This window comes from Lithobates pipiens, unplaced genomic scaffold (assembly GCF_037356315.1).
Source record: "Lithobates pipiens isolate NorthernLeopardFrog02 unplaced genomic scaffold, aLitPip1_a1.2 Scaffold_23, whole genome shotgun sequence".
NCBI classification, from domain to species: Eukaryota; Metazoa; Chordata; class Amphibia; order Anura; family Ranidae; genus Lithobates; species Lithobates pipiens.
The window spans coordinates 319,318,549-319,338,820 of NW_027507785.1; the positions used below are offsets into that span (position 1 = coordinate 319,318,549).

General features: G+C 41.9%; 1 protein-coding gene across 1 annotated transcript in view; it reads left to right on the top strand.

Annotated features, from left to right (window-relative positions):
• Positions 1-20,272, top strand: part of LOC143926656 (FRAS1-related extracellular matrix protein 1-like) — a 264,491-nt gene that overhangs the window by 102,580 nt on the left and 141,639 nt on the right. The window contains 2 exon segments of the mRNA XM_077450596.1: positions 5,172-5,357; positions 9,213-9,409. Of these exon segments, the coding sequence (XP_077306722.1) occupies positions 5,172-5,357; positions 9,213-9,409 (383 nt within the window).

Below are 20,272 nucleotides of genomic sequence, written 5' to 3' on the forward strand. Positions count from 1 at the left end.
TAATATCAATGCTCTAAAAATGTCCAAATACAGCGCTGGCCCCCTAATCCTTCAGTACAAAAACTGACTACCACCAACCAAGTAACTAATAGGTACAGTATATAAATATACAGCTGACTTCATTAAACTCGTGGGGACTAATAGTGACTGAAAACAAAGTAACCGAATGATCTGAACTAATGGGGACCAAATTGGGGGACAGAGTAACAAAATGATTGTGAACTAATGAGGACCGAGAATAGAGTGACAACATAACCAAATGATCCTCACTAATGGGGAACCAAAATAGGGGGACGAAGTTGCGAAATTCTCCTGAACTAACAGGAACCAAAAATGGATGGATCAAAGTCATTAAATGATCCTGAATTAATAGGGACCAAAAATTAGGAGAAAAAGTAACTCAATGATCCTGCTAATGGGAACCAAATGTGGGGGAACAAAATAACCAAACCATCCTGCGCTAACAAGGACCCAAAATGGGGAGACAGAGTAACGAAATGATCCCAAACTAATAGGGACCAAAAATGGTGGTGGTGTGGGGTATTGGGGCAAAGTAATCAAATGATCCTGAACTAATTAGGACTAAAAATGGGGGGACAGTGTAACCAAATTATCCTAAACTAATGGGGACCAGATATAATGGGGCAAAGTAACCAAATTATCCTGAACTAATGGGGACCAAAGATTGTGGGATGGCATAACCAAATAATCCTAAAATAATGGGGATCAGATATGAAGGGGCAAAGTAACTACATTTTCCTGAACTAATGGGGACCAGATATGACAGGGCAAAGTAACTAAATTATCCTGAACTAATGGGGACCAAATATTGTGGGATGGCGTAACCAAATAATCCTAAACTAATTTGGATTGGATATGAAGGGGCAAAGTAACCAAATTATCCTGAACTAATGGGGATCAAAAATTGGGGTATGGTATAACCAAATAATCCTAAACTAATGGGGATCAGATATGAAGGGGCAAAGTAGCCAAATGATCCTGAACTAATGGGGACCAGATATGAAAGAACAAAGTAACCAAATGATCCTGAACTAATGGAGACAAAAAATGGGGGGGGACAAAGAAACCAAATGATGCTGAACTAATGGAGACAAAAAATGGGGGGGGACAAAGAAACCAAATGATCCTGAACTAATGGAGACAAAAAATGGGGGGGGACAAAGAAACCAAATGATGCTGAACTAATGGGGACCAAAAATTGGGGGACAGTGTAACCAAATAATCCTAAACGAATGGGGATCAGATATGAAGGGGCAAAGTAACCAAGTGATTCTGAACCAATGAGGACCCAAAATGGGGGGACAGAGTAACCAAAGGATCGTGAACTAACAGGGAACAAAAATAGGGGGACAAAGTAGCCAAATGATTCTGAATGGGGGGCAGAAATGTGGGGGCAATGGAACCAAATGATCCTGAGCTAAAGGGGAATTTAAAAATGGAGGAGAAAAGTAACCAAATGCTCTTTAATTAGTGGGGACCAACATGGGGGACCAAAGTAACCAAATGATTTGGAACTAATAGGGACCAAAAATGGAGGGACAAAGTAAATAAATGAACCTAAACCAATGGGCGCCAAAAATAGGAGGGCAAGGTAACCAAATGATTGTGGACTAATAGGGACCAGAAATAAGGGGTACAAACAAAGTAGAATGATCCTGAATGGAGACCAGGAATGAGGGGGCGTCCTTTAGAATAATGCCCTATCGAAAAATGCATCCACCGTACTGCACATGCGCAGAACAAGGGCACAGTAGCCAAATGATGCTGCACTAATGGTGGCTGAAAAATGGGGGGGTAACCAAATGATCCAAAACTTATGGGGGCGACAAATAGTGCAAAAAATAAGCAAATGATCCTCAACTAATGAGGACCAAATACAAGGGGACAAAGTAAACCAAATGATCCTCAGCTGATGGGCACCAAATTGAGGGGAAAAATAGTGAAACAATCCTGAACCAAAAATGGTCCCTGATTGGCCGCAGCCGCTGATCATCAGAAGTTTTCCAACATTCCGTTTCACAAAGATCTAAAGATTAACATCTGCCAAATAATGACGGCCACACATGGACTGAAATGCAGCTGGTCCCTGCTGAGCCAGTCGAATTTTGGTCCATGTATGGCCAGTTTAAGACGGCATTCAAATGTTTGCATGCACATTGTAGCGCAGTTGCACATGAGTTTTGTGCCCGTCAATGTGGCCAAAAAAAAAAAAAGTATCTGATCATATTGCAATAAAAATAAAACACACATGTGCACTGGAAAAAAGAAAATAAGTCAGCCATTGTAGGTAGATATGTGTACCTGTATATACTGCAAATATACAGTGTATATGTTTATGTGTATTTAGTTTTTTTTTTTTTTTTGTGAATTCATATTTTTTATGCAGGCCCCTTTCTTGTAAATGTATGTGTGTGTCTATATACCGTACTGTATATTGTGTGTGTGTATATATATATATATATATATATATATATATATATATATATATATATATATATATATATATAATTAATAAATAGTTAATATTAATAAATAATAATATATTAATATTAATAAATTAATAATAATATATTAATATTAATAAATTAATAATAATATATTAATATTAATAATAATAAATAAATATACACTATAGATATAGATATAGATATAGATATATATATATATATATACATAATATATATGTATGTGTGTGCATATATATTTTTTTTGTGTCAAAATATATTTTTTTTTTATTATAATGATTTACATTTTGTTTATTTAACACTAAATATGTCTACGATTAGCCCTGATGGAGTGAACGCCGATCACCAAAATGCATTGCATCTTTAAACAATTCCAGCAAAGATTGCCGTAGTATATAACATTCTTTTGGACTGAGTTACTGTCTGTCCTGATGGAATGGAGGGCATTCCTGTTTCACCTTATTCATTTTTAATGGCAGCGCAATACACATTTAAAACCAAAATTTGCAAGTATCATTGAGTAATACAGTGTAACAATTAATTGGTACATTGTATTTACAATATCATTCATCTGTAGATCAAAGGTGTAACCTTTATCATCAGTTAAAAAAACTTACTAGTAAAAAAAAAAAAGCAAATGTATTCTGATTTAAACACAAAAATACTTGATTAGGGTTAACTAAGGATTTAACTCCTTCTATCCCTTCTCCCCAGAGCTATTATTTTGTTGCAAATTTTTTTTTAATTCCTATTTTTTTTTTTATGATTAGGGTTTTATGTAAGATTTTCTTTTCATCTTAGTGTCATTTTAAACAGGACAAATTATAAAATTAAATGTATACTTTTTTTTTTTTTATAGTTAAACATTTTTTTTAAACTTACAATAAAATATATAAAAGTTTTTTTTTTTTTTGTTTTTTGTTTGTTTATTTTATATCTGTAGATTACATAGACAATAATATGTATATGTCAGTATTGCCAAAAGAAAACCTACTTTGATTTGAAAAAAAACAAAAACATGCTTTACTTTTTTATCACAAAGCGGAGTTCCAGCTATTTTTGGGTTTTTTAAAAGTCAGCAGCTACAAAAAGTGTATCTGCCGACACACATTCACCTGTCCCAGGATCCAGCAATGTGGCCGCCCAAACCCTCGGTTCCCTCCCTTGCTTCTTCCCGGTACCAGCATTACAAGTGTGGGCATCCCGCTGTGGCAGCTGGTGGCTTCACAGCCAGGTGCGCACTGCGCATGCGCGAGCCGCGCTATGCCTCCTCAATGGCCGGGCAATCTTCTGGGACCTGAGACGTGTCTCAGAAGTTTGCAGGGAGTGGGAGACGAGTTTGAGTCATCTAGGCAGCCCGAGTGGAAATGGGAGCTGGGTACCTGTCAAAACTAGGTACCCACTCCCCCCCCCCCCCCCCAAAGAAGTGACATGCCAATTGTGGCATGTCAGGGGGTAAGGAGTGCTTAAAGCAGAACTTCCACTTTTGGGTGGAACTTCGGTTTAAATGACTAAATATTTATACCCCAATAAACAGGCCAATCATGGAAATGCAAAAATTGCTCTGGTCTATCAAAGGTATAAAGATAAGAGACCTGGGGTTGTTAAGGATGTTCTGAGTGAACACATAATGAGGCTAAAGCCGAGTACACACTACAGTTTCTGACAGCTCCAGTTGGAGCCGCTGTACTAAAAATGCAAGGTTAGTTCAGCAATCTCCCCCGAGCTGTTCCGCCGTCTGCCATTGGCTGAGAGCAGGGCTGCTGATAGGGGGGACCATCAGCCCTCCTGTAGGGCGCCCTGGGCACACAGGGGGGCCCGAACAGCAAGAATCAATTGGTGTGCTCGGGCGGAGGGGCAATTACAAAAACATGCCCCGTGCGGCTCTCTGCAGCTGCCGAACGCTAGTTTCTCTCCCTTCTGCTGGCTTTCAGCTGCTGCAGAGAGAGACACAGACACAGGGCATTGTAATTGCTTCCCCTGCACCAATCACCTTCCCTGTTCTGCCTACTTCTGATACCCACCCCCTGTGTGCCCACTGTCACTGTGCCACGCCTCCCCCACCCCCATGACACTGCTGGATTCCCTGTCTCATAAAAAAATTTATTGTAAAAAAATATATATTTATAAACATTGTAAAATAAAATAAATGTAAAAATGTAAACTTTTTTTTATTATTACACTTTTTTTTTTAAAAAAGTTAAAAAAATCTAATAAAAAAAAAGGCTACGTTCACAGTTTTATGATATGTTTGTGTCCACTAATAATGATTTTAGTGCATTTTTAGTGTAAATATTGTTTTGTTATATTGGATTGGGTCCTGTCAGGTAGGCTGTACAGGGCCCTGGCTGAGAGCGCTGACCGGGAGTCTGCTGGTTTTCGGCTGCTGTTTTTCAAGCATGCATGTCTGACAGACTCCGACCGGACAAACCGACATACACCCGGGCAGAACGTCGCCCGGCCTTTTTTTTTTTTTTTTTTGTACTGACAAATGATTACCGACATTCGCACTGAACCACATTGATCAACAATTAAGCACGCCATGCGCCTGCTAAAAGGGCAGCGCGTTTCTCTACGTGTCTGGAAAGCGTGCGATTTTTTTTTTACGTGCGTTCCCAACACACACAAGATGTGAAGCTAACCTAAGTGTGAATATTTTTAATCTCTTCTTTTGCATATTTACAGGTGATATATTTGTGGTGGATGAAGGATCTTCATCTGTCGTCACCCCAGCCCACCTGAATGCGTCTGACGCGGACACCCTGGCTGACAATTTAATATTCTTTATGGAGACGCAGCCACAATTCGGACATCTGAAGAACACGCTGCCCGTGCCTGGCTCAGAAAAGTCCGCCTCTGAGATAAAAATAAGTATGTTATATTCCCGGTTATATTCCTGGCTTTGTCTGTCTTTCTTTGCTTTACTCTATGACATATGAAGTCAGAAGTCAGCAAGTCTGAAGACATGCAAATCAGGGCAGATTTGATTTAAATCACTAGTAAAAAGGCTTGATTTAAATCATAATTTTTAAAGAGCAACTGTCATCTCTGTCCCGCAGCGGCTCCTCCTCTGACCCGCTGTTGGCTCCTCCTCTGCCCCGCTGTTGGCTCCTCCTCTGACCCGCTGTTGGCTCCTCCTCTGACCCGCTGTTGGCTCCTCCTCTGACCCTCTGTTGGCTCCTCCTCTGACCCGCTGTTGGCTCCTCCTCTGACCAGCTGTCAGCTCCTCCTCTGACCCTCTGTTGGCTCCTCCTCTGACCAGCTGTCAGCTCCTCCTCTGACCCGCTGTTGGCTTACCGACAGTCCCATTCACTTTAATGGGACGGGTGGTGTTGTGGCAGTGACACAACAAGGTGAGGGACGTGGTGGCAGCAGGTGAGTGGATGCCCACTAACAGGCGCCTGCCATGATGGATATGAAATGACAGGTGCTCTTTAAATGTAAGGCCTCATTCTTGCTGGTAGTTAGAATTTGTTATATTTGCAAACAAAATGAAGGTTTCCTATTTAGAATAAGAAGCTGTCAGGTTACAAAACAGCGATATCAGAACCGATTCAATCATACAGTTTGTAGTGTACATAGATTTGCAAAACAATGGGATAAAGGAATATTTCTATATTTTATATATTATATATATATAAAATCTTAATAAGATAGCTATATCTATCGATATGTACACACACACAGTATATATATCTATAACTAGATCTATCTATCTATCTATCTATCTATCTATCTATCTATCTATCTATCTATCTATCTATCTATCTCTATCTATCTATATATCTATATCTATATATCTATATATATACTGTAGATAGATAGATAGACAGACAGATAGACAGATAGACAGATAGATAGATAGATTGATCTATTTATAGATATACAGTGGTGTGAAAAAGTGTTTGCCCCCTTCCTCATTTCCTGTTCCTTTGCATGTTTGTCACACTTAAGTGTTTCGGAACATCAAACCAATTTAAACAATAGTCAAGGACAACACAAGTAAACACAAAATGCAATTTGTAAATGAAGGTGTTTATTATTAAAGGTGAAAAAAAATCCAAACCATCATGGCCCTGTGTGAAAAAGTGATTGCCCCCCTTGTTAAAACATACTATAACTGTGGTTGTCCACACCTGAGTTCAATTTCTCTAGCCACACCCAGGCCTGATTATTGCCACACCTGTTCACAATCAAGGCATCACTTAAATAGGAGCTGCTTGACACAGTAAGGTCCACCAGAAGATCCTTAAGGCTGGGTTCACACTGCTGCGGGGGGAGATCCGGATGTGATTCGCACCGCAAATCACATCCGATCTCCGTAGCGATGCGAGTTCAGCCATACAGATAGTATGGCTGAATTCGCATCGCTCCCGCAGCAAACTCGCACGGGACCCTTTTTTTGGTCCGCAACAGAATCGGATCGCATGGGGGTTCACACCATGCGATCCGATTCCTGTGCAAGTCGGCAGATCGCACTGCGATATGCGGACGGATCTGGGGGTGTCATTAACATATCATTGACACTCCCAGCCGTCCGCATAGGGCAGTGTGAACTGCCGGCGGGAGGTGTGCGATGCGGGAAAACGCCGCGGATTTGCGGCATTCCCGCATCGCTGTGGTGTGAACCCGGCCTAAAAGCTACACATCATGCCGAGACCCAAAGAAATTCAGGAACAATTGAGAAAGAAAGTAATTGAGATCTATCAGTCTGGAAAGGGTTATAAAGCCATTTCCAAGCTTTGGGAATCCAGCAAACCACAGTGAGAGCCATTATCCACAAATGGCGAAGACATGGAACAGTGGTGAACCTTCCCAGGAGTGGCCGGCCGCCCAAAATTACCCCAAGAGCGCAGCGACGACTCATCCAAGAGGTCACAAAAGACCCCACAACAACGTCCAAGGAACTGCAGGCCTCACTTGCCTCAGTTAAGGTCAGCGTTCATGCCTCCACCATCAGGAAAAGACTGGGCAAAAATGGCCTGCATGGCAGAGTTCCAAGGAGAAAACCACTGCTGAGCAAAAAGAACATCAAAGCTCGTCTCAATTTCTCCACAACACATCTTGATGATCCCCAAGACTTTTGGGACAACATTTTGTGGACCGATGAGACAAAAGTGGAACTCTTTGGAAGGTGTGTGTCCAAGTATATCTGGCGTAGAAGGAACACTGCATTTCATAAAAAGAACATTATACCAACAGTAAAATATGGTGGTGGTAGTGTGATGGTCTGGGGCTGTTTTGCTGCTTCAGGACCTGGAAGACTTGCCGTGATAAAAGGAACTATGAATTCTGCTGTCTACCAAGAGATCCTGAAGGAGAATGTCCGACCATCTGTTCGTGTACTCAAGCTGAAACGAACTTGGGTTCTGCAGCAGGACAATGATCCTAAACACACCAGCAAGTCCACCACCGAATGGCTGAAGAAAAACAAAATGAAGACTTTGGAGTGGCCTAGCCAAAGTCCTGACCTGAATCCTATTGAGATGTTGTGGTATGACCTTAAAAAGGCCGTTCATGCTCGAAAACCCTCTAATGTAACTGAATTAGGACAATTCTGCAAAGATGAGTGGGCCAAAATTCCTCCAGGACGCTGTAAAAGCCTCATTGCACGTTATCGCAAACGCTTGGTTGCAGTTGTTGCTGCTAAGGGTGGCCCAACCAGTTATTAGGTTTAGGGGGCAATCACTTTTTCACACAGGGCCATGATGGTTTGGATTTTTTTTCACCTTTAATAATAAACACCTTCATTTACAAATTGCATTTTGTGTTTACTTGTGTTGTCCTTGACTATTGTTTAAATTGGTTTGATGTTCCGAAACACTTAAGTGTGACAAACATGCAAAGGAACAGGAAATGAGGAAGGGGGCAAACACTTTTTCACACCACTGTATATACTGTGTGTGTGTATATATATAGATAGATATAGCTATCTATCTTAAGATAAATATATATATAGATAGATATACTGTAGATAGATATATACTGTGTATACAATATATACTGTGTATACAATATATATATATATATATATATATATATATATATATATATATATATGTTGTACATTCAATTTTAGGCACTGTGCATATATCAGATTTGCAAACATGAGAATCAAATTGTACTTTTCTTTACACAGATCTGTAAAATAAAACCTAGAGGAGGGGAAGTTGTGAAGGAGAGGTGGATTTGGGTCTGGGACATAGGTGTGCGCAGGGGGTGGGCAGGGTGTGCCTGGGCACACCCTAATTACTCTGTGTGATGCCAATTTCCCTTACTGCGCATCTTTCCCCTGTGCTATGCCCCACCACCGCAGTGCTACTGGTCCCCCCCCCCCCCTCCCGGCTTCTGAGGGGGATGTTTCAGGATGGAGAGTGGGGGAAGGGGGTAATCAATTTGCCATTTACCAGCCCCTTCTTTTTCTAAATGAATACAGTGAGCACACTCACTCACTCTGTTCAATCGTAACGGAAGCATAGCAAACGGTTGTTTACTATGCTTCAGTTTGTGAATGAACAGGAAGTTCGCTCAGCACGGAGGACTTCCCATTCATTCACTGTCCAGGGCAGCCGAGGCTGCAGAGGAAATCTTGTGTGTTTGAGCTTTGGGGTGCGCACCCTAATGCAATAGGCTGCACACACACCTATAGTCCAGGAAATGGAGATTTAGGAACGGTGACACATTTTGAATGGAGACAGACTTAGACTTTGTATTTTTTTTTTTAAGGTTCTTTTAGCTTGCAGCAAGTCACCTCCGGGTCTATCGAGTACGTCCAGTCTCATCATCGCGGCATAGAACCCACAGGGGACTTCTTCATGATCTCGGTTAGCGATTCCCTCTACAAGTCTATGAGCGTTCCATTCTACATTGTCATCCAACCCACTAACGATGAGCAACCTCAGCTGCATGTCAAGAACCTTACGGTAAGCTCAGCTTTTTGTGTCCTGGATTTTGGTATTTACCTGACAGGTGAGAGTCTAATCATAGCCAGTGTATGCTTCCCTGGAGACCTTTAGACTCAGCGAGAATTCACAAAGCTTTCAGAAAGTTTCCAGCAGCTTTTTCCAAATCTGTAACCACCATTTTTACACAGCAGCTGGTAGATAGGGGTTTTAAACACACTTGAATTTGTAGATCAGGCGATGAGCTTCAATGTGAAAGTGGACACGGCCCCTTTCACAGCCTTTCCAAACCAATTAGCTGCGCTGAAAAATCATTGCTTAACATGATTTGCCACAAAAATTAAATACACATAGTTTCATAGTTAGTAAGGTTGAATAAAGACACCAGTCCATCCAGTTCAACCTGAGTGAGTGTCTACCCCTAGATAGCCCACAATCTAAGGTCCCCATTCATATACTAAGGCCAATTTTGGACAGAAGCCAATTAACCTATCTGCATGTCTTTGGAGTGTGGGAGGAAACCGGAGTACCTGGAGGAAACCCACGCAGGCACAGGGAGAACATGCAAACTCCAGGCAGGTAGTGTCGTGGTTGGGATTCGAACCAGCGACCCTTTTTACTGCTAGGTGAGAGTGCTACCCACTACACCACTGTGCCGCCCTAATAGAAAAAGTTTTTTTAACTATTCGTGAAGTGACACAGTCCTCAAAATGCACAATTAACCACTTACAGACCGGACCATTTTGCTGGTCAAAGACCAGACCACTTTTTGCGATTTGGCACTGCGTCGCTTTAACTGACAATTGCGCGGTCGTGCGACGTGGCTCCTAAACAAAATTGACGTCCTTTTTTTTCCCACAAATAGAGCTTTCTTTTGGTGGTATTTGATCACCCCTGCGGTTTTTATTTTTTGTGCTATAAACAAAAATAGAGCGACAATTTTGAAAAAAACACATTATTTTTTACTTTTTGTTATAATAAATATCCCCCAAAAATATATAAAAAAAAATTTTTTCCCTCAGTTTAGGCCGATACGTATTCTTCTACATATTTTTGGTAAAAAAAATCGCAATAAGCGATTATTGATTGGTTTGCGCAAAAGTTATAGCATTTACAAAATAGGGATAGTTTTATAGCATTTTTATAAATTTTTTTTTTTTTTTACTAGTAATGGCGGCGATCAGCGATTATTTTTTTATCGTGACTGCGACATTGTGGGGGACCCATCGGACATTTTTTAAACATTTTTGGGACCATTGTCATTTATACAGTAATCACTGCTATATAAATGCACTGATTCCTGTGTAAATGACACTGGCAGTGAAGGGGTTAACCAGTGGGTGGCAGTGTAGGGGTTAAGTGTTCCTAGGGGTGTGTTACTAACTGTGGGGGGGGGTTGGGCTTTCATTTAGTGAACACTGATCTCTGCTCCAATCACATGGAGCAGAGATCAGTGTCACTAGTTGCTAGGCAGAATGGGGAAATGCTGTTTACACTGCATTTCCTCCATTCAGCCGTCCCGTGAGACGATTGCGGGTATGCCCGCGGCGATCGAGTCCGCGGGTCCCGCGACCGGACTCACGGGGGTCCCGACCAGCGGCGCGCTCCCGATGGCAGGGCGGCATTGAAGATTGGACGTACTTGTACGCCAATATGCCTGCCCGTGCCATTCTGTCGACGTACATCGTCGTGCGCTGGTCGGGAACCGGTTAATAAATTGAAAAAATAGTGAATTTCCCGACATCCGGTCAAATAAATTATATAGCAAAGTCCTCCAAATGTGCTTATATCCTTAATAGTCTATTCCTCGTGACATCACATAGCAAATAAACACCCGAAAAGTGATGATAAACTCCAAGAGAGATCCTCCACCTCTATTCACACTGTCTCCTACCAGATTTTAAGATCTCTTTTTAGGGAGATCTGCTCAAGCATGTAATCCTTTCGCAGACAGGGGTTCACTTTAAGGATCAGGAGGATGGCTCCCACAATAACGTCCCAGATGGTACCAAGGTTTTCTAGGCAATATTCCTCTCCCATGTGGAAAACAAGAATGCCTCCATAGTGTAATTCGTACACACAGTCATTATTAAAATAAAGAATTGCACTTACAAACGTATTCTTTCTCATAAGCGCTCTGTTAAAATCAACAAGCCGGCCGGCTCTTTAGACGCTGCCCGTGTCTTCCGGGTCCAGCGCAGTACACGGTGACATCAGCACGTCGCTCCTCCCTACGCCGTTTCGTCACAACTGACGCCTTCCAGGGGCACTTTCACAGCCTGCCAAAGGTACCATCTTGCCTATCAGACCACCTCCACCATTTATCTACGGCTCCGGTGTTCTCCCTGCGGACTTGGGGACAGGCATGGCAGTTAATATGTGCAATTCGTTTAGTTCCAAATTCGTTTTTTAATGAATTTAGACACATTCATTAATTCCGAATTTCCGACATTTCCGAATTTTTCAATTTATGAAATTTCAGAATTTCCAAATTTCAAAATTTGCGAAATTAAGAAATTACCGAAATTTCAGAATTTCCAAAATTCAGAATTTCCGAAATTCTGAATTTCATATTTTTGGATTTCCGAATTTCTCATTTTTGGATTTCCGAGTTTCCAATTTTCGGATTTCCGAATTTCCGAATTTTTCAATTTCCGATTTTCGGATTTCCAAATTTTTTGATTTCCGAATTTCAATTTTCAAATTTTGGATTTTCGGAATTCCGGATTTTCGGAATTCCGAATTTTCGGAAATTCGAAAATCAGAAAAAAAAGAAAGAAAATCTGTTTAATTCTAAATAATAACTAACTATTAAATTATAGGTATTCTAATTCCCTTTCAAATTTGTCTGTTAGTGAACGTAATGAGTATCAATTTATCCGAACTTACGAATTATCTGAAATAACAAATGCTACATCTAAACAAATGGAACGTAACAATCTAATAATAATAAAACTTTTTTATTATTATTAATTATTTATTATTAATTATTTGTTATTAATTTGTTCCCTTCCATTTGTTTAGATGCGGCATTTGTTATTTCAGATAATTCATAACTTCGGATAAATTTGTGCTCGTTAATTTAATAGTTTTAATAATTTTTTTCAGATTTTCAAATTTTTTAGACTTTCAAATCTTTGAATTCCCGAATTCCAAAAATCCAAAATTCGGAAATCCGAAATTCGGAAAATCAAAAATTCGTAAATTCGAAAATAAGAAAACTGAAAATTTGGAAATTCGGAGTTGCGAAATTCGGAAAATCTAAAATTCGGAAATTCAGAAATCCAAAAAATCAAAATGTGAAAATTCCCAAAATTTCTGAATTCCGAATTTTCGATTTTCCGAATTTACGAATTTCTGAAAAAATCAAACAAACTAATAAAACGTAAACAAAAATGAACACATTTTTTGTCAGTGCACATGTCTACATGGCGGTGCCGGTGGGCGCAACAGAGGGAAACCAGGGAACGACCATTTGCTAATCTCCCTTAAATGACCATGGAAGTCAAATGTATTACATCACTTCCAGGGTCAGATGTCTCTTCCTTAGCTGATGTGGTGGACGAAGAAGCTAATGGAGAACAATCTGTGCCACATTAGCTTCAATGAAAGGCAAGGGAGACAACAGTCTAAAAGGCCACCTCACATCTTAGTAAAAAGAACCTGTCACAGCAAAAAGCTATCACGTTTGGGGCTATTGTCCCCTCATGTTATAGTAATAAAGGTAAATGTAAAGAAAATTAAAGTGTTACTAAACCGAGGACCAGTGGCGGTCCATCTATACAGGGCGCAGGGGCGCCGCCCCCGTGAACTCATGCGCCCGGCCCCTAATCTACATGCAGGGCGCCGGACACATGGATTTCAATGTTTATTTGTATTTTTTTTTGAACCACATGATTAGAGCAGGAGGCTCTAATTGGTTTCAAAAAAGGGTGGGCTCAGTGCTCTGCGCCCTGAGCCCACCCAGTTGTGTGACAATAGCAAATTAATATTTCCTGTTGTCTTCCTGATTCCCCTCCCAGCCAATAAGGAAGTGGATCCTGAGACCCGATTGACCGGGCCAATGGGGTCTCAGGACCCACTTCCCAATAGCATAGCAGGTTTTTGTCTTTGAACATTCGGGATGGTGAAATGCCATAGGTGACCAGGAACAAACCAGAAAAAAAAGCACAGCTCCAAGGATGCAGTAGGAACAGCTTCTCCTCTTCTCTACTGTACATCTTTACTCTGATAATTTGATGCCAAGTCACACATTCAGCCATGTAACTTGGATAGTGAGCACCTGCCCCAGACTTCTTGGCACTTGATTACGTGACTAGAACAAGGTGGCATCACAAACTTTTACACCTCCTGCCAGGACCGGGACAAGGGGTGGGCAGGAGAGGCAGCTGCCCTGGGCGCTGTGGTATCTTGTGAGATGGGGGGGGGAACCACAACAAGGTTGGGGGGAAGGGATCTTGTGTTGGGAAGGGGAATTTGGGGGGCGCCAGGGGATAAGAATTGTTCTAGGAGAGGACATTTGGGGCGGTGTGCTAGGAGTGGTGATTCGAGAGAATTTGTTTTCGCAGAGGAAGAGGACTCTGGTGACAATCTGTGAAGCTCTGGTGAACTCCATGCCCAAGAGGGTGAAGGCAGTGCTGGAAAATAATGGTGGCCACCCAAAATATTGAAACTTTGGGTCCAATTTGGACATTTTCACTTAGGGGTGTACTCATTTTTGCTGCCGGCGGTTTAGACATTAATGGCTGTGTGTTGAGTTATTTTGAGGGGACAGAAAATTTACACTGTTATACAAGCTGTACACTCACTACTTTACATTGTAGACAAGTGTCATTTTTTTCAGTGTTGTCACATGAAAAGATGGAATAAAATATTTACAAAATTTAGATAAAGTTTAGTTTTTTTTCACTGGTGGTAAATTAGTTTTTCTGCAAGCTGTCCTGTTGGCAGGACCAGAGATGGATTCCTATTTGATCATGTCAAGTCCCCAATGAATGAAGCAGGCTGCAAAGTGTAAACCGAAAATAGAACATATCTGATGCCAGAGTTCCATGGCAGGGGATAAAGGAGGGGTAATTCATAAAAAATTTTAAAAAATCGCTGTGCGAATGTGAGAGCATTTTCACAATTGTCACAAATAATCCCTATATTTTGCGCAATACTTTTTTTGCTATGATCATTAGCTCCATCGACTGGCCATAATGAAGTATTTTCCTGATTATGGTATTTTAAGAAAATAATGCATTATGGCCACTAGATGGAGCTGATCATGGAAAATAAACATATTAGGTAAATACAGTGGAAATTTGCAATGGCTGGGCAAATGCTTGTGCCTAACATGCTTGACATTAATCCAGCATTTTTTTAAACTTTTTTTTAATTAATAAATTCCATAGTTCTGAAAACGTGTGCATATATATATATATATATAGATGTAGATACTATATATATATATATATATATATATATATATATATATATATATATATATATATATATAGATGTAGATGTAGATATATGTATGTGTATATATATATATATAGATGTAGATATATGTATTTATTTATTTAAAAAAAAACATGTTTTCGGAAAGTGGCAAAGGTCTTCTTCACTTTCCTCCTTGCCAGAGGAGTGCCACGAATTTAGCGATGTCTTTGACAAAGGTCAAGCTGGTCGTTTTCCTCCACAACGGTCGTAGGATTGCTCAATTGACCTTCAACCATGGTGTCTTGCTCCCTCGTGGCCTGGTATACCCTTTATCTGTCTCAGAGGATAAAGCCATGGAGGACTATGTTGCCGACGCATTCTCGAGGGTTCATCCGCAAATCTTCATCTCCTGCTGGTGCTGGCTTCTTCTTTGTGAAAAAGAAGAGTGGTGAACTGAGACCTGCACAAATGCCCGGTCTGCCTTATGGCCAGTCCGGGCCTGGCTATTTCTCAACAATTCTGGTGGCCTAGTCTCCGTGCTGATGTGACCGCCTTCATAACCGCTTGTTCCATGTGTGCTCAGAGTAAGACACCACGACAACTTCCAGTGGGCCTCCTACAGCTTATACCCAATGGAGAGAGGGCTTGGACCCGCCTGCCCATGGATTTTATTTTGGAGTTACCCAACTCCCAGGGCAACACAGTTATTCTTATGGTGGTTGATCGATTCTCGAAAATGTCAAATTGTATTCCACTAAAGAAATTGCACACATCCAAGGAACTGGCATCTATTTTTGCTTGGGAGATCTTTCAGTTACATACCAAGGCTACCCAAGGTTATCATCTCCGATAAGGGTAGTCAGTTTTCTCCAGGTCCTGGCGAGCTTTTTGTACACAATTGGGAATTCAGCTTTCCTTCTCCTCTGCGTATCACCCACAGTCCAATGGGGCCGCAGAACGAGCCAACCAAGCCTTGGAGCAGTTGCTACGTTGCTATATTTTGGACCACCATAACAACTGATCAGACCTCTTACCTTGGGCAGAGTTTTCTCACAATAGTGCCATCAATACTCCTTCCCGATGGTCTCAGTTTATGGCGAATTATAGTTTTCAACCATTTATGTTGCCTGACTCATTTGTTCCTCAAAGCATTCCTTCATTAGAGGAGCATCTCCGTGATTTTCGTTCCACTTGGGTGCAGGTGCAAGAGTCCTTGCGACGTGCCAGTGATAGGTACAGACTCCATGCTGTCCGCAGAAGCCTATCTGCGCCTACCAGGTTGGGGAGAGGGTCTGGCTGTGATCTCGTAACCTCCGACTCCGTATTTCCTCGCTAAAACTGGAATCAGGGTTTATTGGGCCTTTCCGTGTTCCCTGTAGGATCAACCCAGTGGCTTACGTATTAGACCTTCCTTCTAACACGTGTATTTCAAATATATTTCATGTCTCCTTATTAAAACCCTTGGTGTGCAACTGCTTCACCACCTCGGAACCGCATCCTCGCCCGGTTCAGGTGGAAAACCAGGAAGACTATAAGATACAATCGATCATTGGTTGCATGGGCGCATACAATATCTGGTTCATTGGAAAAGGTCCGGTCTGGAGGAATACTCTTGGGTCTCACCCTCGGACGTACATGCTCCTGTCCTCCTCCATGCTTTCCATAGACATTTTCCCCTCAAACCTGGTGGTCCTCCGAGAGGGAGGGGTCATTAAGGAGGGGTTACTGTCAGGGCTGGGCTCTCTGCCCTCCCTTTTCAGCTCTCAGGTTACGCAGCTGTCTGTTAATTGCCGGTACTCATCGTTCCACTGTGGCTCACCTGGTAATCATTTTCTGCCCATCACTCCAGCCTACAGCCAGCCCCTTCTGGCTATATAAACTGCCTGGTTTGTTTCTCCTGTGCCTTTGCCTCGGTGCAACATATCAATAGACTCTCTGCTGTGTTCCTGTTGAAGACTTTCCTGGCTGACGTCCTTCTTCTGGTTCCTGATCTTATCTGCTGCTTCCAACTACGCTGATCTCTGGCTTCCTGATTTACTGGCTTGTTCTGACTATCCGCTGACTACCCTGTTTCAACTACGTTTTCTATTTGTACCATTTTTTTTTTTTACCATTAAATTAAAAAAGGTGTGATTTTAACTGCATTTTCTGTCTCCATCTGATTCATGGTTCCTGACAATTTGCTATGATCATTGGCTCCATCTAGGGGCCATAATGTGGTATTTTCCTGATTTGGGTATTTTAAGGGAAATAATGCATTATGGCCACTTGATGGAGCTGATCATGCAAAATAAAGCGATAAAATACGCTGAGAATTAGCGCTGTCTGGATAAATGCTTGTGACATTCGTCCAACAAATAGTTTTTTTAATAAATAAACCCCAAATTTCTGCAAGTGTGTGTACATGCATTATTTTTTACGTGTATATTTTGCATTAAAAAAAAATAAAAAAATAGTTTTATCTAAAAATGTATTTACTTTTAAATGTGTTAGATCTAGATATATTTTAAATATATACACAGTGTGTATATATTATATATATATATATATATATATATATATATATATATATATATATATTAATAAAAAAATAAAAATGTATGTATGTATGTATATATATATATATATATATATATTTCCTGGGTGTTAAAGGGTTTTCCCTTTAAGTCCGGGGGGGTGATGAGGATTAGCGAGGAGCTGTCCTTTTGGCAGGTCCAGAGATGGGGCTCGTATTTGATCATCTCAAGTCCCCCGTGAACGGAGCAGACCGCAAAGTGTAAACAGAACGCATGAAAATAGAACATATCTGATGCCAGAGGTCCATGGCAGAGGATAAAGGAACATTAAATCCCGGCTTCCATGTGTGCTTGTCAGCTGGTGTAAATCCCAGAATGGCTTGCAAATGAAGGAGCCCGTGCCACACACATAGAGCCTAAATTTAGTCCGCCGCGTGTTTACAGAGTAACAGAACGTTTTCGCCGCAAAAAAACAGAGAATCCGGGAAGGAGCAGAGCCCTCTCTAACATATCCTGTTTTTCTTTCCATGAGTAATGTCGGGCCCTCGTTTTTGAGAGAATTATTGTTTTGTTTCGGCGGGGTTGGTAATCAAGGCGTATTTTCTATGAGCCGCATGTTACCGTATTACCAATCTGCCGTGTCTCCAATCCTGGCTGCTAGTTCTCGTTTTCAGCCCAGAATCCCGTCTTTTGTTCCAGCAACACCGCGGCATGATCCGGGGGCCGCCAGGCCGTCCAGAATCTGGGGTTCAACGGAAGGTCACGCCACCGTGCCGCTCAACTTTCCTAGACGGGAAAAAGCGCCACCGATCGGCACTATGATATTAAAGGAGTTGTAAACCCTCGTCGTTTTTCTATGCATTAAGGTTAAAGACCTTCTGTGCAGCTGCCCCCCATAGCCCCTTTTTTACTTACCTGAACCCTATTGTTTCAGAGACAGGGAGGAGCACAGCAGCTCCAGCCACTGTCTCGGGTCCTCGTTGGATAGATTGACAGCAGCGGGAGCCATTGGCTCCCGCTGCTGTCAATCAAATCCAGTGACACGGGAGCCGGGTCTGAGTCCTGCTGTCTGGGTCAATGGACGCAGCAGCGGGAATCGGAGCATACCTGCATGGGTGCCCCCATTGAATGTGGCTCTCCGTGGGGGCACCCGAGAAGAGGAGGAGCCGGGAGCACCTCCAGGGGACCCCAGAAAAGGAGGATCGGGGCCGTTCTATGCAAAACCCTTGCACAGAGGATGTAAGTATAACATGTTTGGTATTTAAAAGAGACAAAAAATAAACCTTTACTATAACTTAGATAGATTTCAAAGCTTGAAGTTCAGTCTGCTAATATTTTGCCATCCCTGGTTCCTTCTAACCTGTCCCAACCATACACTAATACAATGTTTAAATAAAACCCCCATTTTCATTACATATCTTATTTTAAAATCATCACTGGGTCTCTGTGCTTCTATATGCAATGGAAAGAGATTGTGGGTGGGAGCGGCCTGCAGGGTGCTGTACATTGCTTTCAGTAGACCTCAGCCCTCATACAAGCAGTGGGATTTTGATATGATATAGAAGATGGTCAGGGACTGCAGACATGGTACAGGAGATGGTCAGAGACTGCAGACATGTTACAAGAGATGGTCAGAGACTGCAGACATGGTACCGAAGATGTTCAGAGACTGCAGAGGAGATACAAGAGATTGTTAGAGACTGCAGACATAGTACAGGAGATGGCCAGAGAATGCAGACATGGTACAAGAGATGGTCAGAGACTGCAGACATGATACAGGGGATGGTCAGAGATTGCAGAAGTGACACAAGAGATGGTCAGAGACTGCAGACATGATACAGGGGATGGTCAGAGACTACAGACATGGTACAGAAGATATTCAGAGACTGCAGAGGTGATACAAGAGATGGTCAGAGACTGCAGACATGATACAGGAGAGGGTCAGAGACTGCAGACATGTTAAAAGAGATGGTCAGAGACTGCAGACATGGTACAAGAGATGGTCAGAGACTGCAGACATGATACAGGAGAGGGTCAGAGACTGCAGACATGTTAAAAGAGATGGTCAGAGACTGCAGACATGGTACAAGAGATGGTCAGAGACTGCAGACATGATACAGGAGATGGTCAGAGACTGCAGAGGAGATACAAGAGATTGTTAGAGACTGCAGACATAGTACAGGAGATGGCCAGAGAATGCAGACTTGGTACAAGAGATGGTCAGATACTGCAGAAGTGATACAAGAGATGGTCAGAGACTGCAGACATACTACAGGAGATGGTCAGAGACTGCAGACATGATACAAGAGATGGTCAGAGACTGCAGACATGATACAGGAGATGGTCAAAGACTGCAGACATACTACAGGAGATGGTCAGAGACTGCAGACATGATACAAGAGATGGTCAGAGACTGCAGACATGATACAAGAGATGGTCAGAGACTGCAGAGGAGATACAAGAGATTGTTAGAGACTGCAGACATAGTACAGGAGATGGCCAGAGAATGCAGACTTGGTACAAGAGATGGTCAGAGACTGCAGAAGTGATACAAGAGATGGTCAGAGACTGCAGACATACTACAGGAGATGGTCAGAGACAGCAGACATGATACAAGAGATGGTCAGAGACTGCAGACATGATACAGGAGATGGTCAAAGACTGCAGACATGATACAGGAGATGGTCAAAGACTGCAGACATACTACAGGAGATGGTCAGAGACTGCAGACATGATACAAGAGATGGTCAGAGACTGCAGACATACTACAAGAGATGGTCAGAGACTGCAGACATACTACAGGAGATGGTCAGAGACTGCAGACATGATACAAGAGATGGTCAGAGACTGCAGACATGATACAGGAGATGGTCAAAGACTGCAGACATGATACAGGAGATGGTCAAAGACTGCAGACATGGTACAAGAGATGGTCAGAGAC